The sequence below is a fragment of the Ictalurus furcatus genome, chromosome 4, assembly GCF_023375685.1.
Source record: "Ictalurus furcatus strain D&B chromosome 4, Billie_1.0, whole genome shotgun sequence".
NCBI lineage: Eukaryota > Metazoa > Chordata > Actinopteri > Siluriformes > Ictaluridae > Ictalurus > Ictalurus furcatus.
In genome coordinates, this window is record NC_071258.1 from 22,801,203 (window position 1) to 22,821,202 (window position 20,000).

Consider the following 20,000-nt stretch of genomic DNA (forward strand, 5'->3'; position numbering starts at 1 on the left):
AATATTTTCCTTATAATTGTGGATGCAGTGTTTTTGATCAGATTCTTTTCCCGGACCTCTCCGGGTAATTAAAGGCGGTGGAAGCTGGTTAATTTTGGGTTGTGAGTAGTGTAAAGAGAGGCTCACATTCCATATTACCTTAGCCAAGAATTATAATAATAGTAATAATAATAATAATAATAATAATAATAATACCACTTTACTAAACTTTAAGATTAAACATTAAGCTTTTAAATTTAGTCCATTATTAATATTTCAAGAAGTAAGAGGGCACAGTGGTGTAGTGCTGAATCCCAGTGGCTGAAATCGCATTTGGGGGGTGGGGTGCTTACCAGAGTGAGGGGGCACAATGTACGCTCTCTAGTTCTGTACATTCGTGATAGGGAATGGCTGGACCAACACAGCTCTGACGGCCACTTTTTACTGAGGTTTAAACCCTGAGATCCTGACGGAGATGGCATGCCATGATGAGCAGCTCACCCTCGACTCCCTCATCAATCTCACCATCCGACTCGACCACTTGCTTCCCAACTGCCGTCTGCCTCGAGGAGAGGGCAGTCTTCCAAGTCCCAGTGCTCCCGTGGCGCCCATGCAGCTGGGGTGTTCGGTGCTTCTTCTGTGGCCAGACACACCACCTCACTGGGCAGTGCTCAGTCGTGAGCGGGAGCCCTGCCCCCCACTCACAAATACAAATGGTAAGTTCATCCCAGTCTCTTTCTCACCAATCCATTACAATGCAATTATAATACAACACTCAGGTGTGCTGAAGGACTAGGGGTCAGCGGGGAAGTTTGTTGATCAGGAAACAGCGAACCGCCTCAACATCCCAACTCAGCCTCTGCTGCACCCACTGAGAGTCCAGGCCATCGATGGGAGACCCATCAGGGGAGGAACCATCACTTACTGCATGCAGCCCCTCCCCCCTTGAATCGGCACACCCCACCAGGAACGTATTACACTGCTGGTCACAGTTTTGTCCAAATATCCTGTGATCCTGTACTTCCTGTAGATAATCCCCAAATCTCCTGGTCAGACAAGTAGCTCACTCGCTGGTCCCTGTACTGTTTCAACAACTGTCTCCATGTCTCTCAGTTTTCCCTAGCCTCCACCTCTGTGAAAAGCACCACACTCTCCCTCATGATTCCACCAAATACCAGGAACTGAGGGAGATTTTCGGCAAAGCCAAGGCCAGTGGGCTGCCCTCACATTGTCCTTATTATTGTGCCATTGAGCTGCTATCTGGAGCCACTCCCCCTCACAGTCAAGTCTATACCCTGTCCATGGTCAAGCAGCAGACAATGGAGGAGTACATCCAGGAAGCGCTTCAGCAGGGTTACATCAGGTCATCCACTTGTCCTGCCTTGGCTGGATTCTTCTTTGTGAAGAAAAAAGGGGGCGGCCTCAGACCCTGTATTGACTATCGGGGGCTTAATCCAAGATGGCACCGTGGTAGCATGCAGCGGCCACTTCGGGTCCACTAATATGGTGCATGTTACATGTAGCCTACACCGATTTGGAAACGTTTTAAACAGATGTACATCGGAAACACGGTTGTAGATGTTTACCATCACCAAATTCTGCTGAATATTGGAGAACAAAGCTCAGGAGGAATAAACAATGGACTGCGAGATGAGCTACGTGACCTTGGGCTACTGTGCGAACCAGGCCCTACGACAGCGGTATTGCTTGATTCTGCTGGCTGGAAGAGAGGGCACCGGAAACAGGGTGCGAGGCAGCGGAAGCGCGGAATGCAAGCCGGCATCCACGTTAGGCTAAAGGCTAACCCAATCCACATTGTACACACGGGTGGAATGTACACACGGGTGTACATTCCACCTGGCACAAATGCTAGGGAAGCGCTAAGTGAACTCAGGGGTATCAATAACTGTCTGTAAGTTATTGACAGGGTTATCAACAGCTCACCCTGACAGATTTTTCATTGTTGCTGGAGATTTTAACCACATGAATCTGAAATCACTGCTGCCAAAATTCCACCAGCATGTTGTTTTTTAACCCATGTTACAAACACTTTGGACCTTGTTGACACCAACATTCACGGTGCTTACAAGGCTGCACTCTGCCCCCACCTCTGCTGCTCAGACCACATCTCTGTTATGCTAATCCCGGCATACAGACCACTTCTGAAATGTGCCAAACCGGTTCTGAAACAGGTGAGAACCTGGCCTGAGGGAGCCATCTCAGCACTTCAGGACTGTTATGAGCACACAGACTGGAATATGTTCAGAGAGGCTTCTAAATACCACAACAACACAGACTTGGAGGAATACACAGCATCAGTAACTGGCTACATCAGCAAATGCATATGAACTTCCTTCAAGACAGAAACCGTGGATGACTGCTGAAGTGCGCTCACTGTTGAAAACCTGAGACGCTACCTTCAGGTCTGATGACAAGGCAGCCCTCCACACAGCAAGGGCCAATGTGTCCCGGGCTATCAGAGAGGCAAAGGGCAACTACGCAGAAAAAATACACATTCACTTTACAAATACCAAGTGCACAAGGCATATGTGGAAAGGCATTCAGGTCATCACAGACTACAAAGCTACACCTTGATGATAATGAAAATGTCTTTAATGATGGCGTCTTGCTCCTAGATTCCCTGAATGATTTCTTCACACAGTTTGAAGCACAGAACAACATGCCAATGTGGAAGACCACCCTAATTCCCACTGACCAAGTACTTTATACGTCAGGAAAACTCAAACCATGGAAATGTGCAGGTCCTGACAACATATCTGGCTGGGTGCTCAGGGAATGTGCTAATCAGCTTGCAGATGTCCTCACGGATATCTTCAATATTTCCCTGAGCCAAGCAGATGTATCTATGTGCTTCAAGATGACCACCATCATCCCTTTCCCGAAGAAATCATCTGTGTCCTGTATGAATGACTACCAGCCTGTTGCACTAACACCTATAATCATGAAGTGCGTCAAGCGGCTAGTCATGAAACACATAAAGAGTCTTCCCACCACACTGGACCCATTTCGGTATGCATACCGTCCCAACCGCTCAACAGAGGACACCATATCTGCTACCATCCATCTGTCTCTAACCCATCTAGATAAAAAGGACAATTATGTAAGGATGCTGTTCATAGACTTAAGTTCAGAATTCAACACAATCATCCCACAACAACTGACAACAAAGCTGAGCCTGCTGGGTTTAAACACCTCCCTCTGCAACTGGATCATCGGCAACTCCACCTCCAGCACCACCACACTGAACACCGGCACCCCTCAGGGCTGTGTGCTCAGTACACTGCTGTTTACCCTGCTGACTCATGACTGTGCTGCTAAGTTCATTTCTAATCATATCATCAAGTTGATGACACCACAACTGTAGTGTCATCAGCAACAATTATGAATCGGTGTACAGAGAGTAGGTGAAATAGCTCGCAGAATGCTGTAGCAGCAACAATCTGTCTCAATGTTAAGACTAAAGAGATGATTGTCGACTTCAGGAGAACCCAAGTGGACCACTCACCACACATGAATAGAACAACTCTAGAGAGAGTCAAAAACTCCAAGTTTCTTGGTGTGCACATGACTGAGGACCTCTCCTGGACTCTCAACACCACCTCCTACTCAAGAAGGCCCAGCAGCACCTCCACTTTCTGCAGAGGCTGAAGAGAGCCAAACTCCCTGTCCCATCCTCACTTCCTTCTGCAGAGGAACGATATAGTATGTCCTGACCAGCTGTCTCATGGTGTGGTTTGGGAATTGCACAGCCTCCGACTGCAAGACCCAACAGCGAATTGTGAGGACAGCTGAAAAGATCACTGGGATGTCTCTACCCACCATCGACACCTCCTTCAACAACCGCTTTATCCGCAAAGCCACCAGTATTGCGGATGATCCCTCTCACCCCTTTCATGGACTATTCACCCTCCTGCTGTCTGGCAGAAGATACAGGAGCATCCATGGCATGACCAGCAGACTCCACAACACTTTCTTCCCTGAGGCAGTCAGATTACTTAACACCCTGCTGCCTCCCAACGCTCACCTGGGCTAGTCAAACACCTAACCAAGTATGACTCAGTACCACTGCACATGCTCTAACCCAGTAAAACTCAGTCCTACTGCACACTGCACTTTACATAGTTGCATCAGCCACTTTATGCCAGGGAACTCATTTTTGCTGTCAGTATTGCTGCTATACTTCTGCTTCTACATTACATCTACATCTGTGTTGCACCATGGTCCTGAAGAAACATCATTTCGTTCCAATGTATACAAACTATAGAGAAATGACAATAAAAACCCACTTGACTTAACTTGACCTGACTTAATCAATGCACAGTCAAATATCGGTATCGTCTGCCTTTAGTTCCCACTGCCCTGGAACAGCTACAGGCCTCCTGGATCTTCACCAAGCTACATCTCTGCAGTACATACATCCTGGTACAACCCCAGTTCCAAAAAGATTGGGACACTGTGTAAAATGTAGCTAAAAACAGAATGCAATGATTTGCAAATCTCATAAACCCATGTTATTACATAGAACATAGAAAACATCAAATGTTTAAACTGAGGAACTGTACCATTATAAGGAAAAAAATAAGGTAATTTTGAATTTGATGGCCGCAACATGTCTCAAAAAAGTTGGGACGGGGCAACAAGAAGCTAGAAAAGTAAGTGTTACTAAAAAGAAACAGGAACATTTTGCAACTAATTAGGTTAATTGGCAACAGGTCAGTAACATGATTGGGTATAAAAAAGAATATCTTAGAGAGGTAAAGATGGGATGAAATCTGGATAGAAGCTCTAAAACCTGTATATACCTTTCAGCATTGATAGTGCCGTTCCAGATGTACAAGCTGCTATTCCATAGGCACTAATGCACCCCCATACCATCAGAGATGCAGGTTTTTGAATTGAGCGCTGATAAAAAGCCAGATGGTCCTTCTCCTCTTTAGTCCTCTTTAGTTTAGAGGACGCGGAGTCCATGATTTCCAAAACAAATTTCAAATTTGGATTCGTCTGACCACAGAACAGTTTTCCACTTTGCCTCAGTCCATTTAAAATGAGCTTTGGCCCAGAGAAGACGGCGGTGTTTCTGGATCATGTTCACATATGGCTTCTTCTTTGCATGATAGAGCTTTAACCAGCATTTGTGGATGATACGGCGAACTGTGTTCACAGACGGTGAGTTCTGGAGGTGTTTCTGAGCCCATGCAGTGATTTCCATTACAGAATTGTGCCTGTTTTTAATGCAGTGCCGCCTGAGGGCCCGAAGATCACTGGCATGCAATATTAATTTTCACCCTTGTCCCTTGCCCACAGAGATTTCTACAGATTCTCGGAATCGTTTGATGATATTATGTACTGTAGATGGTGAGATATTCATAGTCTTCACAATTTTAAGTTGAGGAACATTATTCTGAAATTGTTCCACAAATTGTACACTCAGTTTTTCGCAGATTAGTGAACCTCTGCCCATCTTTACTTCTGAAAGACTCTGCCTCTCTAAGATACTTTTTTTTTTATACACAATCATGTTACTGACCTGTTGCCAATTAACCTCCAGCTGTTTCTTTTCAGTAACACTTACTTTTCCAGCTGGCTTAGTGGTTAGCACGTTCGCCTCACACCTCCAGGGTTGGGGGTTTGATTCCCACCATGGCCCTGGGTGTGCGGAGTTTGCATGTTCTCCCCGTGCTGCGGGGGTTTCCTTCGGGTACTCCGGTTTCCTCCCCCAGTCCAAAGACATGCATGGTAGGCTGACTGGCATGTCCAAAGTGTCCGTAGTGTATGAATGGGTGTGTGAATGTGTATGTGATTGTGTGCCCTGCGATGGTACGCCCTGTCCGGGGTGTACCCCGCTTTGTGCCCGATTCTCCCTGGGATAGGCTCCAGGTTTCCCCGTGACCCTGAAAAGGATAAAGCAGTATAGAAAATGGATGGACTTTTCCAGCCTTTTGTTGCCCCATCCCAAATTTTTTGAGACGTCTTGCGGCCATCAAATTCAAAAGTACCTTATTTTTTTCTTAACATGGTACATTTCCTCAGTTGAAACATTTTATATGTTTTCTATGTTCTATTCTGAATGATATATGGGTTTTGAGATTTGCAAATCATTGCATTCTGTTTTTATTTACATTTTACACAGAATCCCAACCTTTTTGAAATTGGGGTTGTACATATCAGAGAGAGGGATGAATGGAAAACAGCCTTTAGCACCACCTGTGGCCACTATGTGTACTACCTGATGCCGTATGGGCTCTCTTGTGCCTCCTCAGTGTTACACTGCCTGATTAATGACGTCTTGAGGGACATGCTGGGAAGTGTACATATGCGATATGTATATGGGCTGCGACAACCACACGCCTGCAAAAACCTCATCCCAAGGTACAACCTAGTCAACGAACTCCACTTCCCAACACACATCGCAGCCTACAAACATGGCCTTCCTGGACTACACTCCCTGCCACGTTCACAATCACCGGATTTTTGATGAAGCACACCTTTTCCTAATGACACACATACACACACGTACACACACACAGACATTTTAAAAGAGACTTTCACTCACCAACACCTTGCAAAATATACGCTCAGTTTTGTCTCTGCACCCGACATTACCAAGCCTGTTTCCTGTGTCTGTTTATCTGGGTTGACCTTGTTTGCCCTTGTTCTTTGATCCTTATTATTAGTCTTTGCCCAGTTTGTTGTTTGTAGATCACTTGACCTTAGCCTGCTTATTAATTCTGATTCTGCCTGCCAATTTGGATTTGTGTATTCTGTATATAAGGTTTACATAAATGTGTGTGTAGTTTTGAGAAATGTGCTAGAATGCTTGGGAGCAGAGACACTGTTTTCTGAAATGTATGTAAGCAACTTAGAAAAACTATTATAGCATTACAATCAATCATCTCTAATTACATTATAGATGTTCCACATCTGACAAACACACAGTTGGGGAACAAGCATGTCAGGAAAGTTTATTAATGATAACACTGCAAACATAAGAACAATAAATTTACATTTACATTTATTCATTTAGCAGACGCTTTTATCCAAAGCGACTTACAAATGAGAAAATACAAGCAATTATCACAGAGATTTACATAATGCTTCTAGGAGCCATGTTTAAAGGGATTCATGTGGTTCATCTTTGCCCTCATCTTCACCCATGTCCATGGGTATGTCTTTATCGCTACCAAGTTGGGCTTTACTATGATAGAAAGTGATGTAGATCCTCCTCCAGCCAAACTTCTTGGCCAGCATCTCTATTTCGGGTGTGATATCATCACCGCAACGCCGCACTTCCTGCTCCCAGAATTCATTAGAGTCACACAGCTGGACACACACAGACAAAATTTACTGCCACTCATGTCCTTGTCTTAAGCTAATAATAAAGCAACTTTGGATGTGTAGGGGCATTTCGGATGGATATAAGCTAGATACTAACTAGACATGAATTCTGCAGTTTGGGATAAAGATTTAAAACTTTTGGTTCTAACATTTGGGATGTAACCTTAAAATAGTTAATGTTCCTGTAAACCACTAAGAAGACATAAATTTAGCTGGCATGCCTGTTGGGAAAAATAACCATGAATTTTTGAGTTTGGGATGAAGCCTTGAAATCTAACACTTTCTAGACATAAATTATGTTTGGTACAGGCCCTTAATGTTCTATTAAGATCACTAAGATGAACCCTAATATTTTGCATGAAACAATAGCCAACGTTTCCCCAGGAACACCAAGTAGAACCCTATTGTTTGGGTGCTCTGACCTTCCTGAAACGGCGTGAGGTCTGTCTGAGGTGGCAGATATCCTGGTAGCTCATATAGGAAAGAAAATGCAGCAGCAGCTTATCAGGCAAACGCTCCAGATAATCAAACCTCCCTTCACAGAGGCCAAGTGTGTACTCCAGGAGCTGTGACCCAAGCACCATACCAACTTGTTCTAAATGTGCGCACAAACACACACACACACACACACACATGCACACTGTCTACTATAAAGGTACATTTTTGCTCCTCAAAATGTAAACGTGACATCAAAGAGATATCATGATTTCTAAAGGTTTTACGATGGTTGATAAAGATGTTTCATCTACATCAGGGGTGTATAATCTAATCTTATCCGGATAGGGCCGGTGTGGGTACGGGTTTTCATTCCAACCAAGCAGAAGCCACATCTGAGTCTATTGAAAACCAAGCTCAACTGATTAGACAGGTGGAATTAGGAGTGGCTCCTGCTTGATTGGAATGAAAACCTGCACCCACACCGGCCCTTTGTGGATAAGATTGGACACCCCTGCTTTACATGCACCAGGTAAACCAAAGGTACAAAAGACGTACCCTTGAGGGTCCCATCCCAGTAACAAAGGTTTGAACCCTGTAAATTATATGTGAATACCATTTTACTGACAATGTATAATCACACTTCCTGAAACATTTATGATAATTATTATTATTATGATTATTATTATTATTAGTAGTAGTAGTACAAGATAAAATATAAAAATATAATATAGTATAATGGAACAAAATTACAGGATTAAAGAAATTAATATTTGAGGTATTAGGCCTACATTATTATCTGACATTTTATATACAGTTAATTATTTGTACAGTGGGCATGTGTACATTTTTATTGCTGGGGTTTTTTTTAATAACTCATAACACTTGATTAATTAGCCTATTTTAAATGTATTTTTATGATATACCAACTGTTCTGGTATATAATAATGCTAGATATCTGTAAGTTCCCTTATAGCATCAAAAAAGTATCTGATAGATCTATCCATCTATCTATCTATTTATCTATCTATATGTCTGTCTGGCTTAGTGGTTAGCAGGTTAGGGGTTGGATTCCTGCCGCGGTCCTGTGTGTGTGGCGTTTCCGTGTTCTCCGTGCTCCGGGTACTCCGGTTTCCTCCCCCAGTCCAAAGACATGCAGGATAGGCTGATTGACATGTCCAAAGTGTGAAAGTGTGTGTGTGTGTGTGTGTGTGTGTGTGTGTGTGTGTGTGTGTGAATATGTATGTGAGTGTGTCCTGTGATGGATTGGCACCCTCTCCAGGGTGTATCCCTCCTTGTGCCTGATGCTCCTGGTTTTCCGTGACCCAGCAGGATAAATCGTATAGAAAATGGATGTCTGTCTGTTTTTCAGAATCTTACTCTGTAGTCTCTCATCATTTAGAAACTCCTTATGACTCTGTTTCATTTCTCCGGGCAACGTGCTTTGCAACTTAACATGCAGAGAAATCTTCCACCACCTCCATATTACCTTCACACAAACACACACACACACACACACATGAAAGACAAACGCTTATGAAGTACGTTGTGTTTCAGTGGAAACTTTGTATGCTATACTGGACTTTTACCACCTCTTCCTTTACCTATTTCTATACACAACTTGTTATAAACAGATTATAAAATTGCTACTCATGTAAATGATCATACCTGTGTTTTTGTTACATCGAGCTGAAAGAAATCTTTAGAAGGAGCAGGGGCCTGACCACTGGTCTCAAACAGTAACTCGGGCAGCAGGGACGCCATGTTTGTTGCTATTGCCAATGGTTACCATGACAACAAGAGCCACTGGTTTAGCTGCTTGCTATCGAAAGTTCTTTATTTATCGTTCATAGGGTGTGTGCTGGGTCATTCTGAACGTTACTAGTAAATAATTAGTTATTAATCACGTTACAAAGAACACATTTTTGAATATATATATATGTGTATGTATATATATATATATATATATATATATATATATATATATAAATACGTAGTCAAGGGGTATATTACACTTATACTGACAACAAAGTGATATTTTACTATAAAAGGGGGCTAATAAAAGTAAAATGTACGAGTGTATGTTTTTTTTTACACTTATAATACAAAACCGCTTTAACATTTTTGTGCACGTAAAATCTGTTTTGTTTTAAATTCACTGTCACACAGGACTGTTTTGAAACAGAATACAGGTCGCTCAGCTGTTCAAGTGACGTCACTGTCTCTCTTACTGCGCTTGCGTGAAAATTGCGCGCATGCGTCGTTTACATCGTGCGCGGCTGATCCCGTAGTGATCGGCCTCGTCTCAAAAACACTACGCATTAGACGTACATCCTAGGTAGTCGTGGAAGCCATTATTTCGTACCCTATATAGGGCACTTATATAGACAGCAGGGTGTTGTTTGAGATTTAGCCCACGGTAATCTTAGTGGAGCTGCTGCAACTGTCTGTAACAGCAACTATACAACACTGCAACAACAACAAACATAGGTAATAACACTGTTTACCAGCGTCTTCAGTACATAACGAGTTTGTGCGGATGAAAGTTAAAGTGATATGTGTGCTGACGAACGGAAAACAGCGAGCTTTTCGTGGACAAAAACACGGTTTCCAGTTGTCAGCTGTCGAAATCATGTTCCTGACTTTTTTTTATTATTATTTTGTATGCCTGTGATGCTATGAAGGTTCAGAGGATATATCGCTTTGTGGTGCTGGTAGACACACAACACACCGCTGGATTCGTGTCTAGATTTCGAGGTTAGAGTTCGAAGTGCGTTATAAATGATTTCCCCCAAACTAACACACACCGCATGTAAGTAACATTTGATTCGTTAGGAAAGCTTGTTATGTCTCTGTAGCCAGCAGGCAGTGATAAGAAGGTCACGTTTAACATTACGTGGTTATTTTTTTTTAATTGTTACTTCAATAAATACGCGCTGCCGAATAAACGACCGGCCGGTGGTGACACTGAATCCACTCCAGTGTGCAGAGTGTTCGAATTAATGCCTCGTATTAGTTGCCTACTCTGGTACGAGTCAAGTTGTTTTGTTATTAACAGCTAACCAGCCTGCTAGCTCGTCGCATTAACTAACGCCTGCTTGTTTCCGTAGTTCGAGGCGGCCACGGCTGCGCTCCAACATGCGCAGTCGCCTTCTTAATAGCACGCGTTTATCGTCGGCGCATGGACCGCGCGCTGCGTCGCTCGTAGGGCACAGTCACGTATATTGGAACACAGCCCTGGTCTTACACGCATACACTTCCAGCAGTGTGTGCTTTAATATCAGGTTAGCCTGCTTCAACCACATAGGCCAACCTCTTCAACAACGGTACGTATATATAAATATATCCCTCTTGATTTACAACTCGAACTGGTAGAGTAGCGTCTTCAAACCACACGCCGTCAATCATTATAAGGTAAAAAAGAGGAATATTGTTCTGTAGTCTAGCAAGTAATGTAGGTTAGCTCGCGCGATTCCGGAGCCATATAAAAGGGTAACTAGCTAACGCTAATGGAGTGTAGCTTGCTGGCTAGCTGAGATAAAACACACCGTCCTGCTCATGTGGACTATATGTAACCAGCCCGTCGTGTCCCGCTGTAATATAATATAATATAATATAATATAATATAATATGTGCTCGGCGACGTTTATGTTGTTTTTTTTTGCTCAAGCGAACATTAGCTGGAAAGTTCTTAGCTAGCTTAGCTTAGCTTAACTGTCTACGCGTCTGTGCGTTAAGTTTGCCGACTTAATCGTAACAACGTCGATATTTCCTCGGTGCGCTGATGTGCGTCTGGCAGAAGCTGTATTCCGTTTATTTCTTTCTCACGACTCTGCTGACACCAGTGTGATGTCGGTAATGCTAACGAGCCAAATACGCCAGAGAGAGGGCCAGTCTTAAGAGTGAGGAAAACAAACTATACGTAACCTAACGTGCGAAACAATGATTTGTAGAAACGATTTAAACGCGTTCTCGACTTTAATCTGTAAAATCAGTCGGCGCGGCGTTTAGACACGCCAGGCAAATCCACGCGCGAGCTAAAAATCAACAAAAGGCGAGGATAATCGTTCAGGCCTAAAACGGCCTTGATCATTATGTCGCATTTGGATAAGACGCAGTTCCGAGCGGCTCGATGGTGTTTATTTAAGTTTGAAGTCAACAACAAACAACACTCCGCTGAACGCACGCGTTTATTAACTTGTTTAGAATGATATGTCTTTGTTTAACAACAGCAGCAGCAGTATATTATACACGGGAACTGGAACTCCAGTGAAACTGTAGGGGATGGTGGTGGCTGTGGTGTTGCTTTGATCGGACCTGAATCGTTTTTAATAAAAATCGCTGTCGCGGCGTCTGTACTTCCGGGTTAAACCCGGAAGTGAAGCCGCGTAAACGATCGGATTAAACCGAATTCAGTCCGATCAGTTCAGACACCGGCATTTAGATTTCTGTTGCTCAGTTGCGTTCGTTATTCTTGTTTCAAGCCACTGTAAGAGGTTTAAATCTTTTATTATTATTATATTATAAACGTGTAAACCTGACATGGGAGTGTAGTGAGTTCTAGTGTTCACTATTAAAGAGGGAGACATTTTGAGGGACCAAAAGCTCAAATAAGCAATCTTTACATGACAACTGCCCTGTGTGGAAAAATATGAACATTATTATTCCAGGAGCTGAATGATTGTTTTTGTTGTGTATGTTTTTTTATGCGCTCCTTTACAAGAGGAATATCCAGTATAGCTTATTTACACGAAGAGTATTTGTCTGTAACCGGCACGCGTTTTTACTCCTAACAGCCTCGGTGGTTTTGTTATTAGGGTTATTCTAATGAGGAATGTAGAGTTTTATTGTTTTATAACCATCCATGCTCACCAGCCGTGTCTTTTTAATAACGATTACATCACGCACCCGACACGTTAAGGTTGATCACATCTGATCTGGAATAATGTATTTATCTGTTTTGGTTTTTATTTTTCTTAAACACTCAACAAGCAGTTAAACACCAGATGTGCTGACCTTGAAGATGTAAAGATGAGAATTTGAAGAAAAAAATGTAAATACACCTGGGTTTAGTTTCTGTACGGTGCATACACAGAGATTGTAAAGTGCCGTCGGGGTTCTGTTTCGAGTTGAGCTACAGCCGCTTTAAAAGCTTCACGTCTGAATGCAAGAACTTGGAGTTCGCAACTGTTGCGCTTATTTTCCGTTTTCGTATTTCTCACTAGGATGTTCTTGGCCTGTCGCCCGTAACGCACTGTGAACATACATCTGGTTTAAGACTGTTAAACGGCTTGTTTTATGTGGTTTCTGACACTACATGGCGCAGTCCTGGAGAAAAGCGGGTAAAGGGATGTTGGAGGGCTAGACACAACAGTAACAGATGAGTCCGGTATCACACTGTACAAGCCTCAGACTCGGGCAGGAGGTGTAGAATATTAAAGCTTGGACTGTTGGGACAGTGCTCCAGATGTTGATCTGGTTTCATATAGATTTGTATATTTGAGTGCAGACTTAATTCTGCCGTTACACTTGTGTGGAAACTGTAGAAATGACGTTCGCGAGCCAGACGATATCTTGGGATGATGATGAATTAGGCATGCAGTTTGGCTAGTGACCAGCTGTAAACTTATCTTACGTAGTTACTTTAGACTCATAGCTCCAGTGTTTAAAAAAAAAAAAAAAGCCAGTTTCAGACCCAAACATATTTTGCTTTTAAAGTCTCATAATGTTTTTGTTCTTTGTTTACTGTTACAACATAACTTTTTTTTTTATTTTACAAAATGGCTGCTAGTTCAGTTATTGTAATGAAGCAGCACTAGTTACTTTTCAATGCCATGATTCGACTCAGTACTTTACCACAGTTCACTGAAATCTCCTTCGCTTTTCTCTCCTACCTTCATTTCTGCTCTCTTCCACCAGTTGTCGTTCTAGGCTGCCGGTTGGGGCATTTGCACACGGCTGGTAAGTGCACACTTCCATCATTTTCCATCTGTAAGTAGTATTCCTTAGTTGCAGGTCTGTTGGCCATGCTTTCCACGCTCCCACAGCGAACAGGATTTTGCGATTTGTCCGCTCGGAAAAGAGATGTGCTTTGATGTTCCGGCAAATTCTTCCACAATGGGGACTGTTAGAAGACTGAGGTCCTCGCGCCAGCTTCTGTATGGGACAGGCTTTGTCTCGGGAGCTCAAATGGACGTTGCTGTTGTCTAAGCAAACACAATGTGCACAAACATCTTTAGTGAGGTGTTATTTCTAGCGCAACATTGTATAACACCAAACCGCACTGATATGATAAAGGTAGTATCGCTCAATCTGCAAGAAAAAGGCACAGAGAACAGGTAGAGAGCCTCGCGTAGTGCACATGTACCCTTAAACAGCATCAAGTCAGAATTCGCTGTTAGGATCATGGCTGGATTTTGTTCTTTCCTGTATAATGTTTGGGTTGTGTAGGAACCGAATTCACTAGGCTAAAACTTATCAGGCGATATATGTATATAATGTAATAATTTACGGCATGCTGTTTAAGCAGTCTTTCCAGGATTTATTTATTTATTTATTTATTTTTGCGATCGCAGAAATGAACGCAAAATCAAGGAAGCTCCGCAACATTTGGAGGAACTTGCGGTTTACACGCGTCAGACATGAGTATACAGCTAAAAGATCTCATTTACCAACAAACATGATGTCACTGTGAAAGAGAGTGCAAAGCGATTTGAAATCTCGCCAATTCAAGTAGTTTTCCAGCACAAAAAACAACTTTTAGAAAAAAGCTGCAGCGAAATCGAGCATTTTTGGCAACAACAATCAAAAAAAGTCACGAAATGCTGAACGGACTGTTTAAGTGCATTAGTGAACGTGTGTGTTTATACACACGATCGTTATCTTCAAACAAAATACTATGCCCTTAACATAAAGTCAGCAAATTCTTACCCAACAGGCGTTCTCTTCTAACATCACACTAGGGATGTCCTGATCAATTTTTACTTTTTATTTTTTTGTTCCCGATCCGAGTCATTTAATATTGAGTCCTGATCCAATACTTGTATTTACCTAGTTCTAGGTGCACACTTCAAGTACGTTAAAGTTATTTAAATCGATCCAATGTATAGCTCTGCAGTGCATTAAGAAAAAAACTTGCTTGAATCCAAATTCCTTATAGTTGTCCTTATTATCCTTTAGTTATAATATTTTTTTTATATGGCTCTTATCTTAACAGTTCCACTTAGTGCAGCATTGGTTTTCATTAGTTTGTTTATTTATTTATTTTAAACACAATAACCGAGTAAACAAGTTAAAAAGATGTCTTTAGAAAATAGACAGTGGTCTTATCAGTTCCAGTTGGTGCAGGATTGTAGTAGTGACACAAGAACAATCAGAATGAGTAATATAATCACAATTGGCCTTGTTGCTGTCAAGAGGAAATTTCTCTCTCCTGTTAAACTCTCCTCTGGTGCGTGTTGCTTCTCTGCAGACCTGGCCTGTATACCCGAGCGAGGGTTTAGTTTTCAGGTGCCGTATCAAATCGGTCGAATCAAACGTAGCTCTGTTGCTGCCGCCTCGCGAAATGCTCGCGACGCACGCTTTTCAAGTGGCTTTTGGACTGCTTTCGTTTTCCAATTTCAGATACTTCCATGCTGCGTGCGTTTTAGCCGCGTAGTCCTGCCACAAACTGCGCTCTCCGTGACGGCTGACGTAAACCAAAAGTTCGGGCTTTAGGTTAGTGCTCAGTAACGCTACGTTCACACACAGCGATTTTATTGTTGCCAGTCACTGTACTATTAAGTCGTAGGTAGGCGTTCCTACTACTGGTTGCCATAGTAACATGGGTGGTGCAACTAGCATTCCACTTTTGACAGTAAACCAATTTTCTTGCTGCTAAATTTAAACATTCTGACCGGAGAGCGGTCTTATATAAAATTCACCAGTGTGTACCGTGGGGGGAAATAAGTATTGAACGTGTCAACATTATTTCCAATGAAAAATTGGAGAATTCACATGAAATTTTCACCAGACTTTGGTATTAACTCAAGAAATCTGGAAATATAAAGAATTCACAACATTAAAGTTCATAAATAAAGTTGTGTAATAAAGAGGAATGACACAGGAAAAAAAGTATTGAACACACTAACTGAAATGTATTTAATACTTCGTGGAGAAGCCTTTGTTTGTAATGACTGCTTCAAGACGCTTCCTGTATGAAGAAATTAATGGACCGCTGTATTCAGGTGTGATTTTGGCCAGTTCTTTTAAAGACACTGTCTTTAAATCTTGTTCAATTGGATTCAAGTCAGGTGATTGACTGGGCCATTCTAACACCTTGATTTTTTTTTTCTCTGAAACCATTTGAGAGTTTCCTTTGCTGTATGCTTTGGATTGTTGTCATGCTGGAAGGTCCACTCATGTCTCATCTTCATCATCCTGGTGGATGGCAGCAGATTCTTCTCAAGAATCTCCTGGTAAAGGGCTCCATTCATTGTTCCTTCAATTATGTGAAGTTTGCCAGTACCATGCGATGAAAAACAGCCCCACACCATGATGCTTCCACCTCCAAACTTCACTGTTGGTGTAGTGTTTTTAGGGTGATGTGCAGTGCCACTTCTTCTCCAAACATGGTGTGTAGTTTGACAGCCAAAAAGTTCCATTTTGCTCTCGTCTGACCAGACTACACTCTCCCAGTATTTCATAGGCTTGTCCAAATGAGTTGTAGCAAACTTTAAACAAGCTTCGACATGCCTTTTCTTTAGTAATGGAGTCCTGCAGGATGAGCGTGAGCAGTGGAGTGCATCGCCTATTGTTTTCTCTGTGACGATGGTACCTGCTGCCTCCAAGTGTTTCTGGAGCTCTTTCCGAGTGGTCCTTGGCTCTTGGGCTACTCTTCTGACATTCTTCTGACTCCCTGGTCAGAAATCCTGTGAGGAGCTCCTGTGCATGGCCAGTTGATGACAGTGATGTTGCTTCCACTTGCAGATAATGGCCCCAATGGTGCTTAACGGAGAATTCAGAAGTTTTAAAATACGCCTGTATCTGATTCCATCAATATGTTTCTCCCAAGGTCTTGGGAGAGCTCTTTGCTTTTACCCATCATGAGATGTTTCTTGTGTGACACCTTGGTAACGAGAAGCCTTTTTATAGACCATCAATTTACTAACCCAGCTGATATTAATCTGCACAGATAGAAGGTATAATTACTTATGGATTTCACCTGGTTCCTTCCCAAGGCAAGCCTTGGAGAATTGCTTTTTCTTAGCGTGTTTGATACTTTTTTCCCCGTGTCATTCCACTTTATTACACATAACTTTTTATTTATGGACTTTAATGTTGTGAATTCTTTATATTTGCGGATTTCTTGAGTTAATACTGATGTCTGGTGAAAATTTAATGTGAATAGCCTCACTGGAAAAAATGTTGACACGTTCAAGACTTATTTCCCTCACTGTATATGCATCATATCCTACGAGATGAACGAGAAGCAGTGTGTGCTCGGCCAGCTACCTGCGGCAAAAGCACAACTGCCGATTAGATTAGCCTAGCTTAGCTTATGGCCATGGCATGTTTAAAGTAGTATAATAATAATAATGAAACACACTCACTTTTTGTAGCAATTCAGCAAAATCCCGGTGTAGCTCCTATCTCAGTAAGTGAGAGTCACCGTCAGGGTGTCATTCACTATATGTTCGATGGTGACCAGGAGCTGGACCTCAGCTCTTCGGCCGTGGCCTCTGTGTTTCCTGGGTTTGGCTTGGTGCTGCTCGTTCCCGGGAGCTGAAGCAGCGACAAGCCGGACACCTCACCCAAGATGGGAGCTACACTGGGATTTTGCTCGATTGCAACAAAAAGTGACTGTTTTCCTTATTATTTCTTTTACTGTTTTTTTGCTTTAAAACTGCTAAGATCCTAAGCCACCCTGCACGGGTGGGTACGGATCATGTGTGCTCTACTGTCTTCATTCCCATTGGTAGTTGCTGCACTAAGTATCTCCAAAGTTGCATAAAGTTAAACTTGTCGACTTTCAAAGTCGCTGGACACGCCCACATCTAGTCGCCGGAAGTTGCCAGCTCTCATTTAAAACTAATGGTCGCTTTGTCGTGGTGAGTCGCTGGATGTGTGAACGTACCTTAAAGCTGATACCAATCAGTTAAACAATGCCTTAATTGACCCCCGCTGCCCCGCATGTTCCTCTTGCTGAAAAGATTGTCAAGTAAAAACCCCAGTAAACTCAACAAAACACTTTGATCATTATAGAAACTCCCTAGTGTATGGTCATCCGTATGTAATGGTCGGGATGCTAAGGAGTGAAAGCTGTTCGTTTTTTTTTTTTTTTTTTTGCTTTTGTGTGTCTACCTGCTTCTGAAACAAGGTAAGTAAACGCACGTCCAAAAGACGAGATTTAGGAGCAATTACCTGGATAGACTGCGTTTGTTGGTGTTCCCAAGTGGACAGTGTGACTCAACGGTTTTTCCACCGCTCTGCTCAGCTCTCAGTTTGTACTTATCTGGAGTTGCTTATGTACCAGCACAGAAATCTTCACTAGTGACTAGTTTATTATTTCTTAGTCATTTGAAGCAGCAGTTTAATGTTTCACGTTATTTGTAATCATTTACCTACAGTAAGGATTTTCGACATCTTCTACCTTGGCCAGATCTCAAATAGCTTCCTGTTCACTTAGTTTGCGCTGTACATAGAATATAACATAATGCACCTGAATGCCGTACCCAGTACACTCACAAAGAGTGTCCAAAAACCAGTTGAGAGAACTGCTTGTTTGTATGTGGTTATTTTTCTTTAGTTATCAGGTAAGATTTGCCTGTATTGCCTCTATATTGTCACTAAGCTGGGCAGCCATTAAGTAAACGTTTGCTCCTCTTTTTCACTAAACATTAAAGCATTGTCGTAATCGTGTGTTGCACTGAAAACCAACATGCTGCACTAGGTTTTTCACATTTTTAGTTTTTCAAAAGCGTTTATTTTTTAATAAATGTTCAAGAATTTTACTACTCCTACCCATCGTGTCACTGCCCGATAACCTCCAAATAAATTCCTCCTGCTTTCTTGGGTAGAGTTATGTGACGAGAACACGATACACACTCTTGGCCGTGACATGGATAGTCCTGGGTTCTCGTTTGATGCCGAGCTGTGCTGCTGTTTGATGGAGAAGCGCGATGAAACCTTAGTTTAGTGGAAGCGCTGTCATATCTGAGATTTTAAAAAGCCCTTATTTGTACCTTCTTAATTAGCTGTGCAATGCATCCTGGGGGTTTAAGGTACTTTGTTCTGCTTAAAGTCCCCGTGAAGTGCCTTGAAACGTGTAGCATTACTTGATGTGCTGACATAACTTCCACTGCAACAGGAAGTCCGGGCGGGACACATCGAGTGACTCCTCCACCTTTTTAAGTAGTCGGTAGTGTTTAGCTTATCTCCCAGCCAGGAAATGTAGGCTGTGTCTCAAATGACGTACTATGCACTTGCACTACGCACTCTACCGTCTAGTGTATGAATTTTGGAAAGGCAGTATCATCTCAAATGGAATGCTGGAGTGTTTTTTTTGAACTCCTCGGAAGCATAAGCTGTTTCCCTTTCGACGGCACTTGTCGTCAAACGCACACTAGCTTTAGCGGAATACCCAGAGTTAATGAAAACAAATTTCTTAATGTTACCGTTTATGCTCGACATCGATTTTCTTTTTTTATTATTCTGAGCAAATTTGAGCCAGCGTCAGCACCTGGTAGCCCCTCCTCCTCTTGCGCTACGTAAGCAAAGCTGCGACTGTTGACTGCATAAAGTGTCCAATATTCCACACTTCCATTTCCCTGGTCAAATAAGTGCATCACCCGGGACGTACTTCTCAGATTGAACACCCTACTCACGCTATGTATACTACAAAATGCCATAGAATAGTGTGCAAGTATGCAATTTTTGACACACCGTTAGAAATGTTGGGGGTGGAGCTCCAGACATTTGATTGGACAGAAAATCTGTGGTGAAGCCGACGCGCAGGATGAGGTCATCAAAATTCTTGATCTGTATTGGTGATCGAGGGAGACTGCAAAATTTGAATATATATAATGTGTGTGTGTGTGTATATGTATGTGTGTGTGTGTACAGTGTCTCACAAAAGTGAGTACACCCCTCACATTTTTGTAAATATTTGATTATATCTTTTCATGTGACAACACTGAAGAAATGACACTTTGCTACAATGTAATGTAGTGAGTGTACAGCTTGGGTAACAG

The 20,000-nt window shown here is 42.4% G+C and overlaps 2 protein-coding genes across 7 annotated transcripts in view; one reads left to right on the forward strand and one right to left on the reverse strand.

The window, feature by feature from the left end:
• Positions 1–6,936: 6,936 nt before the first annotated feature.
• On the reverse strand, positions 6,937–9,640 carry fbxo36a (F-box protein 36a). Of its 2 annotated transcripts, none has more exons than XM_053623367.1 (4): positions 9,439–9,640; positions 9,151–9,259; positions 7,758–7,930; positions 6,937–7,290 (listed from the first exon to the last, which is right to left on the reverse strand). In XM_053623367.1, exons 1-4 carry the CDS (start codon positions 9,532–9,534, stop codon positions 7,111–7,113), a joined length of 558 nt encoding a protein of 185 aa, XP_053479342.1. In that variant the 5' UTR covers positions 9,535–9,640; the 3' UTR covers positions 6,937–7,110. The 2 variants fall into 2 exon arrangements, with proteins under 2 accessions (XP_053479342.1, XP_053479340.1); XM_053623365.1 differs by having other exon boundaries at positions 6,937–7,320; positions 9,439–9,633.
• Positions 9,641–10,110: 470 nt separating this feature from the next.
• The window catches only part of trip12 (thyroid hormone receptor interactor 12), a 74,334-nt gene continuing 64,444 nt past the window's right edge, over positions 10,111–20,000 (forward strand). Inside the window, exons 1-2 of one of the 5 annotated variants that reach the window (XM_053623352.1) lie at positions 10,111–10,260; positions 13,690–13,731. The gene's annotated coding sequence lies outside the window, so the exon portion shown is untranslated. Of the gene's footprint in view, positions 10,261–10,557; positions 11,097–13,213; positions 13,732–20,000 lie in introns of those variants that run through there. The other 4 variants (XM_053623350.1, XM_053623354.1, XM_053623353.1 and 1 more) reach the window with 4 other exon arrangements.

Bases quoted from the DNA above. Each gene is read 5' to 3' on its own strand.
- fbxo36a (XM_053623365.1), bottom strand. From the start codon at position 9,534: ATGGCGTCCCTGCTGCCCGAGTTACTGTTTGAGACCAGTGGTCAGGCC. The intron at 9,260-9,438 runs GTATGATCATTT...GTTTGTGTGAAG, and splicing joins TCGATGTAACAAAAACACAG to GTAATATGGAGGTGGTGGAA. The intron at 7,321-7,757 runs GTCAGAGCACCC...GTGTGTGTCCAG, and splicing joins CCTCACGCCGTTTCAGGAAG to CTGTGTGACTCTAATGAATT.